Source organism: Nuphar pumila, chromosome 13 (assembly GCF_984573655.1).
Source record: "Nuphar pumila chromosome 13, dmNupPumi1.hap1.1, whole genome shotgun sequence".
In the NCBI taxonomy this organism is placed as follows: Eukaryota; Viridiplantae; Streptophyta; class Magnoliopsida; order Nymphaeales; family Nymphaeaceae; genus Nuphar; species Nuphar pumila.
The window spans coordinates 12099133-12122161 of record NC_143261.1 but is presented as its reverse complement, the minus strand read 5'-3'; the positions used below and the strand labels follow the sequence as shown (position 1 = coordinate 12122161).

The following is a 23029-nucleotide window of genomic DNA, read 5'->3' as shown; positions in this document are numbered from 1 at the left end:
CAAATGGGTATATACAATAAAGTACAAATCAGATGGTTCTATTGAAAGGTACAAGGCCAGACTAGTAGCAAAAGGGTATACTCAGACCTATGGTATTGATTTCTTTGAAACCTTTTCTCCTGTTGCACGGATGGGCATCATTCGTCTTGTTCTCTCAGTAGCTGTTCATTATGGCTGGAGTTTATGTCAATTAGATGTGAAAAATGCATTTCTATATGGGGATCTATATGAGACAGTTTACATGCAACAACCTCCTGGCTTCGAGGTTGAGGGGGAGTGTCAGAAGGTGTGTAGATTGAGAAAGACAATATATGGATTGAAACAAAGTCCGCGTGCATGGTTTCAAAAGTTGTTTGAAGTGATGTCGAGTTTTGGCTTTAATAAGTCAGCGGCAGACCATACATTATTTATTAAGAAAACCAACTCAGGCATAGTTGTTATGGTGGTATATGTGGATGACATCATTCTTACAGGAGATGATGTGAAAGATATTGAAGCCACAAAGGCTCATCTTCAAAAACACTTTGTTACAAAAGACCTTGGCTCACTTAGATATTTTCTGGGTATAGAGGTTGCCAGGAGTCGTGAAGGGATGGTTTTGTCCCAAACAGAAGTATGTTCTTGACTTATTAAAGGAAACTGGAATGCTGGGAGCTAAACCAGCTAATATCCCCATGGACAATAAAGTTCAGTTGTTTGAAGAACGATCGAAACCCGTTGACAGCAAAAGCTATCGCTCACTAATAGGGAAGCTACTATATGTAACTGTGACCAGGCCGGATATTGCTTTAGCAGTAAGCAAAGTTAGCCAATTTATGGACAAACCAACTGAGGTACACTGGAATGCCGCTATAATGATTCTCAGGTATTTAAAATCCTCTCCTGGAAAAGGGTTATTATTCAAGAAAGGTGAAACTCTGGATATAGTGGCTTACTCTAATGCTGACTATGCAGGATCTGTAGTGGATAAAAAATCTACCACAGGATTCTGTGTATTTTTTGGGAGATAACCTAATTTCATAAAGAAGTAAGAAGCAAAATGTGGTTGCTAGGTCTAGTACAGAATCAGAATATAGGGCTATGGCCCAAACAACTGCTGAATTAATGTGGGTTCGTACTGTTCTGAATGATCTTCAGGTGAAGGTTTCCTCTCCTATGACCATGATGTGTGATAACAAGGCCGCCACATACATAACAAACAATCCTGTCTTTCATGAGAGGACAAAGCATATTGAGGTTGATTGCCACTATGTAAGAGATATGGTTCAAGTTGGTCATATCACTACCAAATATCTTAAGTCTGAGGACCAAGTTGCAGATATGTTTACAAAGGCTCTTGCTAGACCAAATTTCTCAAAATGCTGTGACAAGCTGAGCATGATCGATATCTATGCTCCAGCTTGAGGGGGAGTGTTGAGATTAAAGAGTTTTAAGTTAAAAGTAGGTTATTTGATATATCTTGTTTAATGAGGGACTCGTATGTAATTTTTTATATTTGGCCTCTCTTTATTTAACATAGAGATTAGCCCTAATCAAAGTAACGTGTTTTCTCATTTCACCAGCGTCTCTCTCTCTCTCTCTCTGCCTAGGTTCCTGCGCATCTCATCTAAACTTCTACATACCACATTTTGCCCCTTTTGAAAAGGTACAAAATTGTGTACAAGCACTAAAAGTTCGAGAAGAGGTGTTTCCTTGTGCAAGGTTGACTCCTCGAGAATGAATTACTGCTTATAAAGCTTGTGATCTAGTTATGCGTTGCTAGATGCAACTAATGGTACCCCGAGTCGGTTACTCGAAAGAAATGATTGGATCCACGACGATCTCAAGACTCGTTTAAGATTTCTTATGACATAGTATTTGAGCATGCCAAGTAAATTACCGATTCTATAATATACTATGATGGGTTATCTATCGAGAAACCCACAAGTTTGCTATCGTAACCGAACCTTAAGACATGTACGGTACAAATATTACGAGAAGAAGTATGAGAGGTCATTGAGTACCTCGAAGTGGGCAATAAGCACTTTATTGAAATAAATGAAATAATAATGTCGGCCTCTATAGGCTAAATGATCAAAGAGCAATGCATATCATATATGAACTGAAGGAATTGCAAGACATTAAAAGTTTGCCTTCTCATCGTAGTCATACCTTCATGCAGGTATGATCGTACTTTTAGACAAGTACGTCACGTTGTTGTTACGATGTTTGGATGATGAGGTTGTGGCAACCTCAAAGCGTGTATATGGCACAATGCAGAGATCACATAAATGGTGACAACTCGCCTTCACAGGCAAGATGCTCGAGTGGGTCTAACAAACCAGAGCATGTAGAATGGGGCGACAGTTAAGAAACCCTCGTCGTATCCATTCGACCTTTACGGTTCATTAAGGGTGAGGATGAATGATACAAAAACTCTGATGGACAGGTTGTTAACAACCATTCTATGGGCAAAAGACTCGGCTTCCCCAGTCATCGAAGTTAGGAGAATTAGGGTTACCATAAATTATTCTAGGTAACTCTGCCTGTGTATAACTGTTTAGTTATACACTGCCGGTCCCAAGCCCGGATAAAGGAGGAGGGTTGCGGTAGGCCTGTGACAGCCAGCATAAAAACTTTGTCATACCCTATGAAAATGAACCAATATGAGAATTTCGTTGGGGCGTTCCCTACTGAGCGACGCGTTGTACTCTATAGGCCCGGAGGCAGTGATAAATGGGAAAGGGTTGCTAGGTCGTCGCCCAGAAGCGACGCGTCACACCGGCGCCCGGGTGTGGTGTCAAATAGGCAAGGGTTCCCTCACTTTGTTGGACGGGTGGGGGTAAAGAAGTTAGTCCAAGACCATAAAATTAGGTTAGCCACTTGGAACATAGGGTCTTTAACCGGTAAGTTGGTACAGTTAGTAGATGTTATGTGTAGGAGAAAGATTGATTTTTTATGTCTTCAAGAGACCAAATGGGTAGGGGAGAAAGCAAAAGTGATAAAACCTTGGGGATATAAGATTTGGTATACAGGAATAAATAGGAATAGGAATGGAGTAAGGATTGTTATGAGTCGTCAGTTTATAGATAATGTAGTTGAGGTCCGTAGGAAGGGTGATAGAATTTTACTTATTAAATTAGTATTAGGTACGGATATTATTAATATTATTAGTGTTTATGCACCTCAAGTAGGTTTAGATGATTCCATTAAGCATCAATTTTGGGAAGATTTAGATGGAGTAGTACAAGGGATATCTTATGGAGAAAAGCTTTTCATCGGCGGTGACCTTAATGGACATGTAGGCATTAGTAGGGATGGATTTGAGAGTATCCATGGAGGCTATGGTATAGGAGAAAGAAATGAAAGTGGAGAAAGGATTTTAGATTTTTGTTTGTCCTATGATATGATCTTAGCAAACACTTGGTTTAGGAAGAGGGAGTCTCACCTAGTAACATTTAAAAGTGGGGTTAATACGAGTCAGATAGATTTTTTCCTACTTAGAAAGAGAGATAGGGGTTGTTGCATCGATTGTAAGGTTATACCGGGAGAAAGTGTAGCTACACAACATAGAGTCTTAATTTTAGATCTTAGAATTAGACAATGCCGCATAAGGGATAGACATAGGATAGATCCTAGAATTAAGTGGTGGGCACTGAAAGGAGCTAAACAAGGAATGTTTGTAGAGCAGGTAGTTAAGAAAGATGATTGGTGTCTCGAGGAGGATTCAGAATCAATGTGGAATAAGATAGTGGGTGGCATGAGAAAAGTGGCTAAGGAGGTATTGGGTGAGTCTAAAGGCGGTGCACCACTAGGTAAGGATACATCATGGTGGAACGAGGATGTCAAATTAGCTATTAAGGTTAAAAGAGAGTGTTATAGAAATCTAAGTAAGAGTCGTGATAATGAGAATTTAGAGAAGTATATGATAGCAAAGAAGAAAGCTAAAAAAGTTGTTCGAAACGCGAGGGCTAAGGTATATAAGGAGGTTTATGACAAGTTAGATACCAAAGAAGGCGAGAAGGATATTTATAGGCTTGCAAAGATGAGAGATAGGAAATCGAAGGATTTGTGTATGGTTAGATGTATCAAAGATGAAACGCAAAGGGTTTTAGTCAAAGATGAGGAGATTAAGGAGAGATAGAAAGATTATTTTGATAAGCTATTTAATGATAGTCATGCTCAAGATCTTGGAGACTTCTCCATTCCTTTTCATGAGATAAATCGTGACTTCATGCGCAAGATTCAAAAGAAAGAAATTGCAGAGACTTTGAAGAAAATGAAATCAAGAAGGGCAGTTGGCCTAGATGGTGTACCTATCGAGGCTTAGAAATGCTTGAGAGAGAAAGGTTTAGAATGGTTGACAATTCTTTTTAACTTGATTTGGCGATCAAATAAGATGCCTAATGAGTGGAGGAAGAGTACTTTGGTGCCTTTATATAAGAATAAGGGTGATATACAAGATTGCACAAACTATCGTGGTATAAAACTCATGAGTCATACTATGAAACTTTGGGAGAGGGTGATTGAGTCTAGGTTGAGGAAGGTTGTCATGATATCGGAGAATCAATTTGGTTTTATGCCTGGAAGATCAACTATGGAAGCTATACATCTTCTTAGACAATTTATTGAAAGATACAGAGAGAGGAACAAAGATTTGCATATGGTTTTTATTGATTTAGAGAAGGCATACGATAGAGTACCTAGGGACGTTCTCTGGTGGACAATGATGAAGAAAGGTGTTTCTCTCAAGTACATTAGTATAATTAAAGATATGTATGAAGGAGTAGTAACCAATGTCCGCACTTGTGGAGGGGTGACAACCAATTTTCCGATAACGGTTGGGTTACATCAAGGATCTGCTTTAAGCCCTTTCCTATTTGCGATAGTGATGGATGAGCTTACGAGATCAATTCAAGAAAATGTACCGTGGTGTATGTTGTTTGCTGATGATATTGTTTTGATTGATGAGTCTAGAGATGGGGTTAATGCTAAGTTAGAATTATGGAGACAAACATTGGAAGCTAGAGGTTTTAAGTTGAGTAAGAGTAAGACTGAATATATGGAATGTCGGTTTAGTAAGCAACGAAGTAGTGATGGGAATGTAGTGAAGCTTGGTGAGCAAGAAATACCGGTGAATGATTATTTCAAATATTTGGGATCCATCATTCAAAAGTATGGAGAAATTGATGGAGATGTAAATCATAGGATAAAGGTTGGGTGGATGAAATGGAAAAGTGCAACTGGAGTGCTGTGCGATCGTAGAATGCCGTTGCGGTTGAAGGGAAAGTTTTATAGGACGACTATTAGACCCGCTTTACTATATGGTACGGAATGTTGGGCTGCCAAGAGACATTATATTCAAAAAATGAGTGTAGCTGAGATGCAGATGCTTAGATGGATGTGTGGAAATACAATAAAAGATAAGATTCGGAACGAGGAGATACGTAAGAAGGTAGGTGTTGCACCCATTGAAAATAAGATGCGAGAGAATCGTTTACGGTGGTTTGGACATGTTCGGCGAAGGCCTAATGATGCTCCAGTTAGAAGGTTGGAGAAATGGGAAAATATATTAGTTAAAAGAGGTCGGGGTAGGCCTAGGAAGACTTGGATGGAGATGATTGGAAAGGATATGAATGCTTTGAACCTCACCGAGGACATGGCATTGGATAGAAATGATTGGAGGAAAAGGATTCATGTGGAAGACCCAAAATGAATTTCTTTTTTGATTCATATCGCTGACCCCAATTGTTTTGGGATGAAGGTGTAGTTGTTGTTGTTGTTGTATAAATTATTCTAGGTGGTAACTCCCAGGTACTTCTGCAGAAGTTGGATGCATCCATGGGCCACGAATGCCTTTGGGGATTTACTTTCTTGGTCATTGACCGTCCCCTTAGAAGCGGACTCAGTCAGCCATCTGGGTTAATGAAAAACACCTGACATAATAAATTCCCTGATCGGTCTAGACTGTTTCTATGTTTCGCGTCTATGCGTACCTACAGGCCAGTTAATATCAGAACTTAAAGAATATCATTTGCATAATAAGTTATAGATGATTGAGGTTTATACTACTCAAAATGTTGCTATATCTGTTTCAAGACAATAGATCTTTGCATATGTTGTACCTGCTAGAGTAGATTACATATTGTACTTGTTGCTTTTAATGTAATAAACTGCTTATCTCATGAATGTCCTGCTTTATTTTATTCTACATTGTTTATTCGTGTACCTACTAGTTTGTTATGAAACTGACCCATTTCACGGGCAGGTGATGAGTAGGACTTCACAGTCGGCCGATGGCGCGATGCAACATGACTTAAGATTTCTCTTCTTTCTGCTAACGTCTTGGCTCTGAGTTTTGAGTTTTTCTTTAGATTATTGGATAGTGGAAAAATGCTCATTTTGTAATAAACTGCAGATTTTATTAATAATCTATTGTTTTATTTCTTCACTTCCTTTAAGTAGTTGTTTCATGTGAAATGATGATTTTCCTGCTAACATACTCAGAATTTGGTAACTTGTGCTCCTTTCTAAATTGCTTCCGTTGATTTTTAAAAGTAAAAACTTTAATACTTGAAAGGTTTTTCGTCAATGTTTTTGAAAACACAAGTTGAAATTTTGGGGCGTTATATGTTATGTGCATTAGACTTGGTTTATATATGCTAAAGAACGGATGTTTCATATGTTGGCCCTTGGTATTTTATGCTCTATTAAAGTATTATTGCATGTTTGCTTTCACGGGCATGAGCATGCATGAAATTGATGTGTCATTGCGTGAACCTACTTGTATAAGTATTCACACGTTTTAAGTAAAGTGATTTATGAATGAAAGCATGCATTTGATATGAACATGTGAATTAAATGAAAGCATGTAATTAACATGATTATGTGAACTCATGCGCATGCATATGAATATTATTGTATCATGCACATCTCTAAAATTTGCATATATGAATATGCATTGAGAAGCATTCAAAATTAATGCATATTGGCATGTTATTCATGATTTTTGCATAAGAATGCATCGATGATCAAAATGGATCATCGTAGGCCTTGAGCAGGCGTTGCTCTTTGTTTTAGTTGTTCTATGCATTGCAAAAATCAAATATAATATTATTGTTCTTATTACACTGTTCTATATTGCCACAGGTTGTGGACCCGTGAAAAGCTTCGCATGCTGATTTACGAGCTTGTGTTATTAATTCTGTATGTTGAATTGTAATTTAAAAAAGATGATATAATAACAAGATAAAAGAAATTAAAAGAACAATGTAATCTACGTTTCCTTGATATCCCTTCTGTAGTATGAGAATCTTAGACATTGTAGTTTTGGAGAACCGTGAGGATACTAAAACTCCATGTGCGTTGTTGTTGCCCTTGAACCCAATATTGAGGTTCTTCTCCTGACCATGGTTTTAGGAAGAATCTACCATTTTGCCTAAGGGTGGTATGTAGACACAGTTGTTATTTTAGTATACCAAGAAAGTGACACTTGTGAATTTGGATGTCTCTAGTGTCTCGACATTAGATTTAGATGTCTAATGTTCCGAAGACTGTTTCGGTCAAGGGCTAAGTTTGAAATCTAGTAATAAAATACAACTTGTGTGATAAGTTACCCTAGGAACCCTACTTGACCTCGAAAATTTTTACCCGTCTGGAGTATCCGCGGGCAATAGTAATTTAAAAGAGGGACTGAAATTATGTGCATTTAATAGGGACATGCATATGAAAAAAAAACTCTAATAAAAGATAATGATTTATTCATGCATTGCACTGAAATCGTGCATATTCTTGCTATGCATTAGATTGTGCATATTTACTTGTTCCCTTAATTGTGATATATTGGTGAATGCATGGTGTTTGTTCCCTAATGCATGCTAAATATCTTTATTGCTTAATTTGTGATCTCTGTTGTTTGTTAATTGTTTCCTATTGCATAAATAGTTAATTGAGTTATGAATTTGTTATAATTGCATCCTTATAAAATATTGCATGAATCTTATTTATGTTATTTTTACTTATTTGTTTCATTAGAAGGTTTCGTACACAGAATTATTTGGATTCTGATACTCCTACTTTTGTGTTTTTCGTAGCCTCAGATGCCCAGTAAGGCAACTTGCTTTTGAGAGGAGCTATGAGAGGACTACACGACCGCTTGACAGATATCTTTGGACAACATGATTTTTCTTTTTACTTTATGTACATTTTATTTGCTTGTCTCAGACTTTATGCATTTTAATAAATAAAGTTTGTGCTTGGTGTGAATGATGGGTATAAGATCCTTTGTGGTGGTGGTTGTGTTTAACTGTAAGGGCCTCGGGTTTTGGGAATGTTTTCGCACTTGTTAAAAAAAAAATTGTCACTTTTTCACGGGTATGAGTTGGGGTCGTTACATGTAAGATAATCTTCATTAAAGAGCCATGAGATTAAGAAAATAACACAATCATAAGAACTACAAAAGGACCAATAAGAGAGATTTATTAAAGTGAATGACTCATATAAGAGATCATGCTCAATACCTTATGCACAAATAAACAATCTCATTCATCATGTAAGGCAATCACAAGTATACAAGGATCAAATATTAATATAAAAATATTTATTCATAAGCTAGATCATAATTTTGAATACTTCAAAAACTACTTTAAGTTTTACATAAGAATACACCAAGAGTAAAGAGAGAAAAATTAAACTCAAGTTAAACACAATTTTATGAGATTGTAGTTGTGAAAGACACACAACACCATTTCAAATTATTTTTAAAATATATGACAATCTTTCAAAAAGAAACAAAACTAAGTTCAATAATGAATACAAACATGATTTGATATTTATAACCATGAATTGTTCAAATAAAACATCTAAATGCCAACAATACATGTTCAAGAATATTGGATCATATACATACATATCAAATAAAGCAAGTTTTAGAAAAACTAAGATTCAAACTAGATCTTATAAAAGCATACACATATATAATTTCACAAGATCAACAAATATTATAAACCTTATAAAAATAAATCCAACAATAATAAATTTTTTTAACAAAAAAATATTTAAGAATTTTAGTTTTTAATAAAAATAACAAATTATTTTTTTCAAAGATACGAAAAATGAGTTATTTCTTATGCATAATGCATGAGATAGATAACCTAAGAAACACTTAAAGATATATGATACATACCGGGTCAAGACTTTCCTTGAATCTAAGCTACATAATGATCACGAAGTATAAACTTGAACCAAAGAATCCCAAGACCCAAAAGCGGCAAAATACCAAGAAGGATTTCTTGGCTTTGATACCATGTAATGAAATATGCAGAAATATAAAATGAGGACCTCTAATGGCTTACAAGATCATAAACACAAAGTGCACATGCACATACATAAGTCCAACTAAGGGACAATACAAAAGAACAAAGGCACAACACAAGCACTAAGTGCATTCAAGACAATAAAAAATATTGATATTATTGAGCATGAATGCTTAAGAGAAGCATTAAAACAATGAGGGGGAACAAAGCCCCTATTTATACACATTACAAGAGAAAGAGAGACCAAATGTGAGCTTCCAATAGAGTCGTTGGGAGCTCCCAACAGTCATATTTATGACCGTTGGAGGGCCCCCAACGACTCTATGGTCAAAAGACCATATAGCCCTTGCTTAAGAGGGAAAAAATACAAGGAAAAAATAAAAAAAAGGGAAAAACTGTTCCTAATGAACAATCCCTATTACATGAGTAAAAAGATGAAAATACTCCTATAGGATATTTAACTATTACATCATTATAAATAATATATATATATATATATATATATATATATATATACAACTTAACAATTAAGAGGATATATATGTTCATTTAGGTATTTGTGAAGTTTTGAGGTTTGGGTTTAAAAGTATGTTGCAAATATTATTATGTCCGCTTCTTGAGGTCCGCAAAAAAAAATGTGTTGACCTTATTTCAAGTGGGAGTTCGCGATACCCGACAAGCGGAGCGATGTATCACGCGAACATCGTGAGTTTCACACATACGAAGGGTAAAAAGGTCCTAACGAAGTTGGCTATTGTGGTTTTGGTTACCTGGTAGATTTTGGCAAATTGTGGGATTTTTAGGGAAACATGTCATTTTTATTGTAAAGTACGGTCATTTTTCGAATCTTGTTTGCCTTTCTAATGTTAACTCTTGAATGGTCCCTTTACCGACAAGCATTTGTTATTCCCCCACATGCATGCATATTTTTTTACATGTGACTTTCCAAAAATGCATGCATGTTTGTATGGGCATGATGGGACTAATGCATGTGGCACCATCCATTTTACCATGAGCTCACATGGGAGGATGTCACCAACATATCTTTGGATTCTTTGGACTCGGTCATGGTCTTCAACCTAGTCTCTTCTAGCTCAGTGCGGTCATGAACGTAGGCAATTTTCACCGAACTACGTAAAATCCTTGTTTTCGTGTGTAGTTGTTTTCTCCTTTGGTTTTTCTGTGCTTTTTTTTTTGCAATCCATCAGTTGGTCGAAGGGTCGTTCCCTAACATTTATTTTATCCAAAGTATGATAAGCTCATGTGGAAGACCCAAAATGAATTTCTTTTTTGGTTCATATCGCTGACCCCAATTGTTTTGGGATGAAGGCGTAGTTGTTGTTGTTGTTGTGTTTGTTGTAAAGTATGATAAGCTCACAAAATTTTAACACAAAATTCTGAACTTGCCATGCAATAATTTGGGGGTGTAAACAGGTCAGATTTGGCTCAGATATATCAAATCTAACTAATCAGACCTACTTTAGTTGGATCCAGGTTCAAGAGTTGAAGTCAGATGTAAAATTACTCCAATCTAATAATTCAAGTCTAGTTATTATTATATTTCATTCAAATCTAACCAAAATTTGTTAAAATAATTAGATTATGTGGTATCCAATACCTATAGACGCTTGAACCCAATGTTCATGTCATTTATTGCACTTAGTGAATGGATGTGTTGCCAAACCCTACCAAAGTGGTTATAATTGCATTTTGGGAGTTTCTTCCAATACTCACATGCTCTCTACTGTTTGGGTGCAGTGGTGTTTCACATGCTCTCTACTGTTTGGTAGCAGTGAAGACACCACTGTATTGCATTGGGAATGAAGTCGGCAGCCCTAACACTTCATTTCAACGTCTTTCACATGTGTTTGCCCTTTGTGGGTGTTATAAGTGTTTCCCTCATGGTTCACTTTAGTAATTGTCCATTATTGAATCACAAATAAAAGTAATGAATATTATTGAGAAATTGGGTGCTTGAGAAAGCAATACCCATCTAAAGGGAAGCACCCCTATATATACACAAAGGAGAGCCAATATAGCTGTTGGGAGCATCCCAACAGCTATATTTGGGCAATGACAATATTGCCCATTACAAAAACAGGAATTTACAAAACAGAAAAAAAATAAAGGAAACAAAAAATATACAGATCCCCTAGTGGGCACAACCTATATAGTGAAAAGACTGAAATACTCCTATTGGGTATTACTTATTCCAATGATATGAACATATGTATCATATATATTTATATGTATATACTATGTATGTATATACATATATGATCATATATATATATATATATATATATATGATACAACTTAACAACTAGGTTCTCTACTTTGAGTTGCAATCTGTGGCACCGTGGCACATGTGAACATCCCAGCATATTAACATCCTTCTTAGATCAACCGATCCTACCTTAGCATACCAGTGTTTAGGGTACTTGGGAATCGATGATTCACAACCCAGGACCCCATGACCATTATCCAGACAAAACCTAGTATTTTGTTTGTTTGGGATCTGATAGGTATCAGGTTGGATTCAATGTGTTGTAACTCAGATACGGTTCAGGTAAAACACATGCATTGGCATATTTGAATTTGATTCGGTCTGGTTCGCTTCAAGGTGTTATAACTCAGACTCAGCCTTCCAAGGAAAACATATATGGTTCATATCATAAAATATTTATAAAACAAATTACTGTTATGGTCACCTACACATTTGGCCAACTACTTGTCTTTTGTTCAAGTCCATTCCTGCAATCTCACATATATACAAAACTGAGGTTGGGTGGAGCCAAATTTTATCTCCACCTATGTGACCGGAACCTAAGCTGCAGAAAATTCTGGTCCATCCAGGTCTAGTTTCTGGATTTTGGTCAAAGTTTTAATGATACAAGATAACCGTACCTTTGTTATCGAGGATAATCATCAGTATATTCTGAAAAGACTTTGCTTTTTTTGTTTGTTTGTGGTTTTCTGCTTTTTGATAGGCAAACTGGGGGATACCTCCATAGTGCTATCTAACCATCCAGCTAATTTTTTCAAACTTTACTTTCCGTACATGTTTTACTTGCCTCTGTTGTTGGCAGCTGTTGGTACCGATAGTCAAGTTCTAGTTGTACTGAGCACTATTATGGAATATATGAGATGATAATTCCTTTCTGAATACTTCTTTGGTACATCTCTCTTCTAACAATTCTGAAGCATACTGATTCATGGAATGATGCCTTCCATTGTCAGGTTCTAGAAATTCATCATATGGATAGATCTTATTTTGGAGAAGGCCTAACCCTTTTGGGAGAAAGGTCTGTAAGAATATTTCTTTTGAGATGCTTATCAAATATCTAAACAACGTGAGACATTCTTCTTTGATGTTTCTCTTAAAATAATTGAAATCTTGTTAGTTTTGATGCATCACCTGTGTTTTATCAATCATCTGCTTTAGATGAAGTTGGCATTTTTTTGTTAGAAGCAGCTTGATACATGCTTGGAATGGGTCCAAGTTATATGTCAGTTTGAACCGCATCATCAATTAAACAAGCGTTGATTTATTTTTAGAAAAATAACTGATGTTTGTGAACTGATTCATGAGCTGTAGATAACCGTGGCTTTCATTATAAATTTATTGCATGAGGGCACAAGTAAGATATTCATCTTCGGTACACTGATCCATGCAATTAATTTTGAAAGTGTACAAAGTGACAATAGTAAGATACACTTTGTTTGCAAAGACGAAATCTTTATACACTAACATGCAGGACATACAGATGTTGAGCACATGGAACTGCACATAGTATAAGATCTAAAGGGTACTAAGTTTGTTACTTGATGACTCTTCAGAAGCATCACATTCATTGCAGAAATTACTGTTTTTGCTTCTTTCCCGCTTTCCTCCTGCAGACTGTTTGTAGTTCTATTGGCTTCAAATTTCCTTTGGTGGAAATTAGCAACTTGGCCATGAGTTAGTATATATATAAATTTTACCCTTTTTATCTTGAATGATTTCTTCATGTAACAATCTTTACTTTCATTATGTTTAGGCCCATAATGGAAAAACTCTATTGCACCAAAGCTATAACACCTTATTTGTCTTACAGAAGGATTTAGGTAGAGAATGGAGATGATAATTCCCATTCTGTTAAGAAGGGAGATATCCATACAGTTTCAGATCCAATGCTGAAAGAATTCCCTGCTGTATTTGGCAATTCCAGATTGCCTGTTGCTGCTTCAAGATATGACATTGTTTCAATTTCCGTGAGGAATCCAGAAATTGTAGTCATTGTGGCAACCTGCCTATTAAGTATACTAAAAGAGCATTTCATTGAGATAAGTTCCATGAACATTGGAATAAAAGGCCTCTTCTGCCTTTGAAATATCTCAAGATTTTCTGAATCTTGGCGTCTTCAAGTTGGACTCTCTAGGTTTGTTGATTACATACAAAGTTTATAACCAGAAACGCTGGATCAGCTAAGATATTAGAATGCCAACTAGAATATGAAAATATCTAGCATTATATAAAGGTGATCCTTCAGTCGTACCAATGGAATTGTAAAGTAGTTGTCTGGTGCTTGCTGGAGTCTCCAAAGAAGCACCTACAATCTATGAATTGTATATAAAGCACCTGAAGATACATTAATCAGACGACCATGATACTAAGAGTTTTATATATGAGAGAAAATGTACAAAAAGGAAAAAGATGTCAAGTGTATAGCCTTGAGGAAAACCTTCTTTTGTAATGGCTTGTCTCAATTAATCAAAGCAATCCTTGGGATCTTGCTTCAATCAATCATATGAATTATTGAAATGGCATTTATAAGTGAGTGTATGAGGATTAAGAAATCCAGTTGTTCCTTAAGCCAACTTTTACCAAGGTCAAAGATTAGTATGCTGATTGTAACATTTGACATGTGAAATAAACAAGGTCAAGATGCATAACCTTTTTTCCCCTTCCTCTGATAAACGAAAAAGAAAAATCTGCTGATGGCAATACTTAATATATATTTGGACACTTTAAGCAAGAACACGTCTTTCAGTCATGTCAATAGTTAAGAATTTTTGTCAAGTCAGGGTCAGATTCATTTTGCATTTAAGATTTTCCGAGACTAGTGTATTTGCTTTCCATCATGTGTTCGAGAATGCTTTTATTTATGTCTGCTAAGCCATAAGCCATAAACACTGTCATTATTGGTTTGCTCATGGTATTGTGGCTGTTATCTCACAGTTTTTTGCTAAAAGCATTTTTCAGTAATGCCTAATCAACAACCCAGTATTACAATTATGAAAACACTCTAGGTTTCATTGGGTCCATCCCATATTCATGCTGGACCTCATTTCTTTTGCATATTTTAGGATAAGAATGTGTAGTTCTGCAATTAATCTTTGCCCCAAACATAAATTATTTAAAGGAATGTTGTATGAAATCCTTTTCCCCAATTTCTGCAAATTTTTTTCTGATTGTTCTTTCCATTGATTTGTTTGTATTTACCATTTCTTAGTGTATCAAAAATATAACCAATGACCAGTTCTATCCTATTTTGTATTCGTTATAGAAGACCTGTTCTTGTTATATGATTTTTTATAATTATTTGTAAATATATCTTTATGCAGGTTGTTTCAAGTGACATGGATGACCAAGACGGGCTTCATATATGATAGATACAACCTCAGTCAAGTTTGTGCTACACCTTTGTCTTCTTTGTCATGGTCTTTGCTGGATGTTTCAGGGATGGTTATATTCTTTGCTTTTATAATTTAATACCTACTCTTTGTTTTGGAGGACAAAACAAGATTCAAATTGATCTAGTAAATTACAAAAAAGGCACCCAACTTTTCAGCTTTTTATAAACAGTTTTATATTAACCACCTGTTTTTCTTGTCTTTGTTTCAAGGAAGTACTTTGTCCTAAAAATCATTGAGTTGGCCATTGTTTGGTCAAACAAAATAACTAAAATGCTCTTGATATTTATATCCTTAACAAAAGAACATGGGATGATTTATTTATCAACAAAAACAAAAGAATGTATAACCTGGGGAGGTATTTGAATTGCACTCAGAAAGAGGAGGATATTTGAAAAGTAGGATGGTTCTTTGTAAATAGCTGATAAGTTGGGCAGCTTTTAGTATTTACTCAAACAAATCTGCATTGAATGTAACTGAAATGGTTGTGGAATTCACTGCTTTAAGTTTAGGTCTTTGAAGATTATGCTTGTTGGTTGTATTGAATTTTATCTGAACTAGATTGAACTTTTCCACCCTTGTTGATGTTTTCTTGAAACTTCAGACAACCATTCTCTTCATATGCCATAAACAGATATACTGTAACGACCCCAAACTGACCTTCAAAATTTTTGCGGATTTTTTTTAAAACAAATAAATAATTTTCAAATATTTCGGAAAGATATTGCAGGGATTCGGGGTACATTACAAATTTAATATACACAACCCAACATACATCCCGCACATAGAATAAATCAAACCATGAATTTAAATTAAATTGAATTTAATAAAATAGTCCCTATTTAGGGTTCAACAAGTTCTCCAAAACAATAGACTCCCAACTTTGTCAGAATCTGGTCCACAAAAAACATAACGCTCGATCCCTTCAGCAAGCCGGTCGCTCAATCACTGTGCCTCAATACCTAAAAAAGGGTTTTTAAAAATGAGGTAAAAACCAAAGTTCTCGTACGAGACCCTCTCAAAATTCAACAGTAAGAAAATAAGTATAAATCAAATCAAACACAAGTTTAAGATGACTCAACAAATATCACATGTTCAAAATAAGCTTGCAATATAAGCAGTTCAATTCAACCAACCAACAATTTCATGCTAAATTAACCATTTAGGGATGCATGAATGACTTTTTTAACTTTAATTATCAGTATTGCTTTTGAATGCATGTCTCTTATTAATGCAAACAATTTAAGTTTTGACTTGTATCAAACCCGCAGATACTCAAAACGGGTAAAATTCTCAAGGTTCAAGGCAGTTCTCAGTGATACCTTAATATACAATTTGTATTTTATTAACTGGGTCCTACACATGTCCTTCAATCGATGTCAGGAATCAACACCATCAATCGGAACAATAGGAATCAACACCTAATTCCAGAACGACAAAGAAATCAACATCCGTTAATGCCACTTTCTCGATATACCAATAACTGCAGTTGAGTCTAATAACACCAACCTTGTGCAAAGTAACGCGAGTTCCCTACGAATATAGTTGGGAACATGAACCACATATCGGGTTTTCGGAGAAAGCAATAGACACAATGTTAGTATGCTCACGGTTCCCCATGACTGCCATTCAAGGGTCTCACATTTTTAGAGGGCCACTAAGGAAGAACAAGTTATTACACTGTTTGGATTCTTTTACCATTCTTAATCAATTAAGGGTTATTTACACAAGAACAAGTATGCAAATCAACATGCATTAACAAGTTCGGGTTTTTGCTCTGTTAATTTCAACACTGTAATTAATTTATAGAACAATTTTACTATGCATTTAAAACTTGTTATTTCATGAGCAACATATGCACCTGGACTCCAAAGGCTGATCAATGGTTCACACATAACTACTACACAATTTAATGAAATTTAAATGGCATTGCAAATTTCGATGAACATCAATCACACATAGATATGCCAACTAGTGTTCACAGTACAACATCAATGCATATTAATAGTACATGAAGGAATGCATATTGTAACAAACAAATCAGTTTTACCATGCCAAGCAAAAATCCAAACTTTTATAACCAATCAAATTCACCATCCATTAGATTCAGGTTTGACCAAATATTCAAGAGAGGTCAGATTTACTAATTTCTAAAGAAAAATCAGACTTAATCAGGCTAAATAAAAATTCAGGTTGTAGGATCTTCAAGAAAAATCAGATTTTTCAAATTGATTTCTAATCAGATTTTCAAATCACTATTTAGTTAACCAAACCAGGTCAGATTTAAAAGTGGATGCAAAGCCCGATCCATACCAACCAAATCAGGTTCACATAACTGATTTTAATTTTAACATAATAACACCAAAATCAGATTTATCTTATCAGACTAAACTAGGACGGAACTACCAAAGTTCAACATCAATTTATATATATAATAAAAAATCTGATCGGCTGTCAGACAAGATTCAGTGTCAGCACACCCACACGACTTCTAATAAGCATAAACTAACCATGCACATCAGACAGCATGTATAATGCACAGTATCGCTGACACAGTCCCACTTTCAGAATTGCAAAACCAAAACAGATGTCAATTTCTAATGTTGTTAACATCCATAATGGATGCAAAGGAAGAACAATCCTCAACTAGGCCTAAGGACAATACATGCTTAATTAAACTAAGTCTCAAACAACAAGGCAGTTAAAACATGACAGGTTTAAGAAAAATCTGGAAATCGCAAAACAGGAGAAGTCTGGTGAGTCTAATCTAATAAGAACCGCAGGGTGTATTTCAAATTATCTCTTAACAGATATTCTGATTTAGCGCCATCCATTCAAATCAATGAATGACTACATGGATCAGCCAAGATTCGATGCATACGACGAAACCTATACATAAAATCCTTAAGTGGTTTTTATAGGTATATGTGATTCTTGGAAACCTGCACAAGAACCACAATTTGAACTGTGTAATAGAAGTCTGACATACTAACACAATCATCCACAAATTAATGGAACTAACATTCAGTGTGACCCCCCTTAGAACAGAAACGCAAATAAATTTTTTTAAGCCTGACATGAATCCAATCCAAGAATACGCAGACTTATATGTATGCCCAATTTAAACAGAATTTAATGACAACAATAATCCATAAAGGAAATTAATCCTTTTAGGTTTATTAAACCCAATCAATACAGATGGTCGAACAGTCAAGGAATCAAGATTTGGAAGATCAAAGTCTGTGCATAAAAACATAGATTGGGTCTTCCTATTACCCATGAATGGTTCGATCCATGCTAACCCCTCGACCATCGGAATAAGAGAAGATCATGTACCTTTTCTTGTTGATTCACGAAGAAAGATGAAGAAGAAGAAGAAAAAGATGCTGAAGAATAAGAGGGAGATCATGCTGCAGCCTCCTTGCTCCCACTCGTTGCTCTCTCTCTCTCTCATGATTCATCTCTCTCTCTCTTTTATAAATCCAATAGGACTCCTTATGGAGGACATCCTTTTTGGAAATATAAGGTATTCTATTCCCTTAAGGAAATAGAATCCCTTTCTAACCAAACTCTAAATATATATCTAATATATATATATATATTATTTTACTATTATTATAAACAACAACAACAAAAACAACTACGCCTTCATCCCAAAACAATTGGGGTCGGCGATATGAACCAACAAAGAAAATCATTATGGGTCTTCCACATGAATCCTTCTCCTCCATTCATTTCTATCCAATGCCATGTCCTCGGTGAGGTTCAAAGCATTCATATCCTTTCTTATCACCTGAATCCCTTTCTAACCAAACTATTATTATAACTCATTATTAAAATTTATTTATCCAAAAACACCTATGGATCTTGGCCAGCGAGTCCAAGATCCATATCGGGATCCAAATTGCGTCAACTCTCGTAATACATATATTATATATTATATTAATCTAAACAGCAAAAATACAATTATTTAAATAAAAACTAAATTTAAACTTAGGCACAAATTTTGCGAGATATTACATATACGACCGGTCGCCTGGCACCTTTTGTTTTGTTTTTGTGTTTTTTTTAATCTTTCGTGTATTGACATGTATCCATATAGACTCTCAAGTTTGTATCTCACCTTTATATTCACATTTTATTTATGTCATTTTAACACAATTTGGAAAGTATTGATTTGTTTGTTAGGGAGCTTGTCTAAATTCATTATTGGTACTGTATTTAGAAGAATAAAGTATGTTTTTTTGCTATATGAACTGAAATCTTCTATCTTTCATGATGTTAAGACAACTAGATTTGCGGTTGCCATATATTATGTAATCAGTTAGTTTGTCTTATCAGGCTGCATAGATCAAATTACAACCATCAAGTTTATATGTTCTGTGAATTATTGCTAGCATCACTGTCAGTATCGTCTACATAAAATAATTGAAATTTCTTGAAAACCTTCTGAAGGCATCTCAATTTGGAATGTCAATATTACAAGGTTAGGATTGTATCTGCAAACATTGTCTCGTATGAGATCCCTTCATTGCAAATAGAACTCTTTTAATATCTACAGGTTATATAGTTGTTAACTGGATAATGAGAAGATTGTTGGTGGTTCATTATGAGATTTGGATTAGTATCATAGCTATTTGGCAATTTGACTCTTCCTGTATGTTATGTAAAGCAGCTGGGTATGATAAATTTGTTTAGCTCTTTTTGTTACACAACAAAACCAACTCTCTCTCTCTCTCTCTAACCAACCACTTAAAGCTAAAGTAATACACATAGTTTCACTCACTGCCAGTAATCGATATCAAGAAAAGCCTTGTGTTCAACAATCACGCTCCAGAACTAGTAGAATTTTCCATGAAAAAACCATAGAACATTTGACACAGAACCAGCAGAGAGAAATGACAGTGCACATCGTTCAACTCAACAACAATCAGTGCTATAGGGTGATCTGAAGCAGTAACTATAACACAATCAAGAGGAGTGGGACATGTAAGTGAACGATAAAGCCTAGAGAAACTAGTAAACCTACAACTCTTGAAGTCATGAGATCCCATTTGGTTCAGCTTGAATCTTGAGCTACCTATCAGCAAACCATTTTCCCTCAAAGCCAACCAGTAAGAATTCCAAAGTAGCAAGCCTGAAACTGAATATGGCCCATAATAATAGTGGAAAGAACTCAAACACAATAACAACTGTCATATCTCAGTTAAATCATGATGCTAGGCAGAAATGATGATAACATCATTATGCAGCAGGAAAAGCAAGACCCAGGGAACGTAACAACACTGGGCTGCCAAGATCTCATCATGAAACCCTTTACCATAAATGATATGATAAAAGTGTAAGTTTGGAGTGCAAAATTTGGAGTTACTTGTTTCTCTTTTCGGTTCTGGTAAAGTGCCATTGTGAAATGGAATGTGCAGTTAACTTCTAACGAATAGTGATCAATAGTAATGAATCTAAAAAAATTCTCTCTTCATGTTGGTCATGTATATCTTTCATGAAACTGTAACAATACTATACTGGAGATGCTTCTCATTATTTATTTTGCATATACTTTTTTTTTTATACCACGTCTTTTCCTATTATTCTTCCTGTTTAGCATGATAAAAACCAGTTGACCTCTCTTCTTAATTTGAAGTGTTCCACTGATGCTTTGTTCTCAATATTGTTTATGCTGTTATAATTTTTTAGGTACATAGAAAGAATCAAGCTTATCTTTAGCTGTAGAGAATAGTCAAGCATTTAAATAGAAAGATGGCCAACAACTCTGCGACAAACAATTAACCTTTGCATAGCAATGCTCATTTAATTTTCTTTCCACAGCTGGCAACATTTACTCATCACATGCAAGATGGTTGGGGATTGGCTACTGATGGGAAAATTGTATTTGGGAGTGATGGCACTTCAACTTTATATAACTTAGACTCCAATACCCTAAAAGGTCTGTTCAGCATGCAACTGACTGTTGATTTCATGGTACTAATTTGCATTATGTTAGCATGAAATCACTCTTCATGATGATTTTTTTTCTTCTGTTTTACATTCTCCCAAATTGTATTTTCTATATCTGTATTACGTAAGATTATGTTTGAGTGTTGAGTTATCTATTTCTTATATCTAATATTTTTGACCTCCTATTGGTCACCTCTAATGTATGAATGTAGTGCAGGAATTGGTGAATCCACTGTGAAATACAACGATATTGAAGTTTTATACTTAAACGAGCTTGAGTATGTTAATGGTGAAGTCTGGGCAAATGTTTGGATGGTAAGTTTCCAAACTATCACTTACATGAGATAGGAGAGAAATTTTCATCCACTAATATGCATTGATTTTTCTTTTAAATGTATATATTATGCAGCATTTAGGATCTTGAATTTCTATTATAGTTGTCTTTCCATTGTGTGATATTTTACGAGAATGCTGTAATAAAATAAGAAAAACAATACAAGAGAGTGCCTCTTATGGGCTTACAAGAACCCAATAGCAAAGAACACAAAGACCACTTATGGGTCAATCGACTCAATAGAAGATCACATGCACAAAGGCCACTTAGGGGCCAAGAACACAAATAAAAATATAAGATTTTATTTAGAGTAAAATGCTTGAGAAAGCATCATAATACAAGAGGGGAAACACCCCTATTTATACACAAAGCAACACACTTAGAGCCATTGGAACTCTCTCCAATGACTCTATGATTCTATTACCTAAATGCTCTCAACTCTAAACCTATTTACTAAGTTACAAAAAATAAGAATAAAAAATACAAAAGACTATTGTGCCCCTAATGGGCACAACCTATTACAATATTGTGAAAAGACTAAAATACCCTTAATGGGTATTTTCTATTACAACACTTTAAATCAGTGTTTTAAAACTCGTCGAGTCAACTCGTCGAGTCAACTCGTTGACTCGGCTCGGCCCTCCAGCGAGTCAACCCGGCAAGGCAAACTCGGTTTGCCAAAACTCGGGCTTGACTCGGGCTTGACTCGGCCTGAATCGGCTTGACTTGGCCTGACTCGGGCGAGTTCTGGGATGTTTGAAATTTGTTTTTTGAGTTTCAAATGGTAATGATATATATACATATATGCAGTCTACTATTTACTGTCTGTACAATCTAGTTGAAAAATCATAGGTGCAAGTTGTATCTAAGCAATCTGACCTCATATATGTGTTCAACATGGTTTATTTGCTAGGAATCACACCTTTATCATATTTTTTTATGTAAAAATATGTTTTTTTGAGTCATGAAATTTTGGCATATTGTAGGCCATTGATTTGTGAAGCCCTTGAGAAACTTGCTTACATGTTGACAAACTATTTGAAAAAAAAAAATTGTGTTCTAATAGATTGTATGTACAATTGACTGTGTAAAAACATACATTGAAAAACTTACTCTATTGGCAAAACCAGGAGATTTTTGTATGCATTTGCTTTTGTCAAATAAAAAATGGTCTATTTTGCAGTTTCAGACCTTGTTTACCTCAAAATTGGGATTGATATGAAAAATCAGATAAACTGTTGAAATGGAGAACCAGGTCTTGAGTAAGGCTAAAAGAGTCTAGTACTTTCTGCAAGCTGATGAAATGGTTTGGGAGTCGGGACTTAAACTAGCAAAGTTAATGAATTTTTGCTTGTCGTGACCAACTGTTCTACATCTAATAAACTTTTAATCTTTAAACTCCCAGATTTCTGTGGCACATGACAAATTGACTGTCAAAGTGCTTGTATAGATATCAAATTCAATTATTCAAGCAAACCTCTATAGCTCTTTGCAGCTGTTTTTATATTCTTACAGACATTTGGAGACTATGTTTACTCAAAAACATGGTTTCAGACAAATTATATATTGTTTTTCTTTTAAAATCAAAAGTTAACAAAACCTGGTCCGAGTCATCGAGTTGACCCGCCGAGTCACGAGTCAATAAAGAACGAGTCGAGTTCCGAGTCACGGGTTTTAAAACCCTAGCTTTAAATACTATAAAATATATATACATATATGTATATATGTACAACTTAACACTCTCCCTCAAACTTACGGTTGGATTACCGAA

At 35.3% G+C, this 23029-nt stretch overlaps 1 protein-coding gene across 2 annotated transcripts in view; it reads left to right on the top strand.

Annotated features, from left to right (window-relative positions):
• Nucleotides 1–23029, top strand: part of LOC149817779 (glutaminyl-peptide cyclotransferase-like) — an 82730-nt gene that overhangs the window by 55840 nt on the left and 3861 nt on the right. For both annotated transcript variants that reach the window (XM_089985087.1, XM_089985086.1), the window contains exons 4-7: nucleotides 12534–12598; nucleotides 14901–14964; nucleotides 20796–20913; nucleotides 21142–21239. In XM_089985087.1, coding sequence (XP_089841213.1) covers nucleotides 12534–12598; nucleotides 14901–14964; nucleotides 20796–20913; nucleotides 21142–21239 — 345 coding nt within the window. The remainder of the gene's footprint in view (nucleotides 1–12533; nucleotides 12599–14900; nucleotides 14965–20795; nucleotides 20914–21141; nucleotides 21240–23029) is intronic.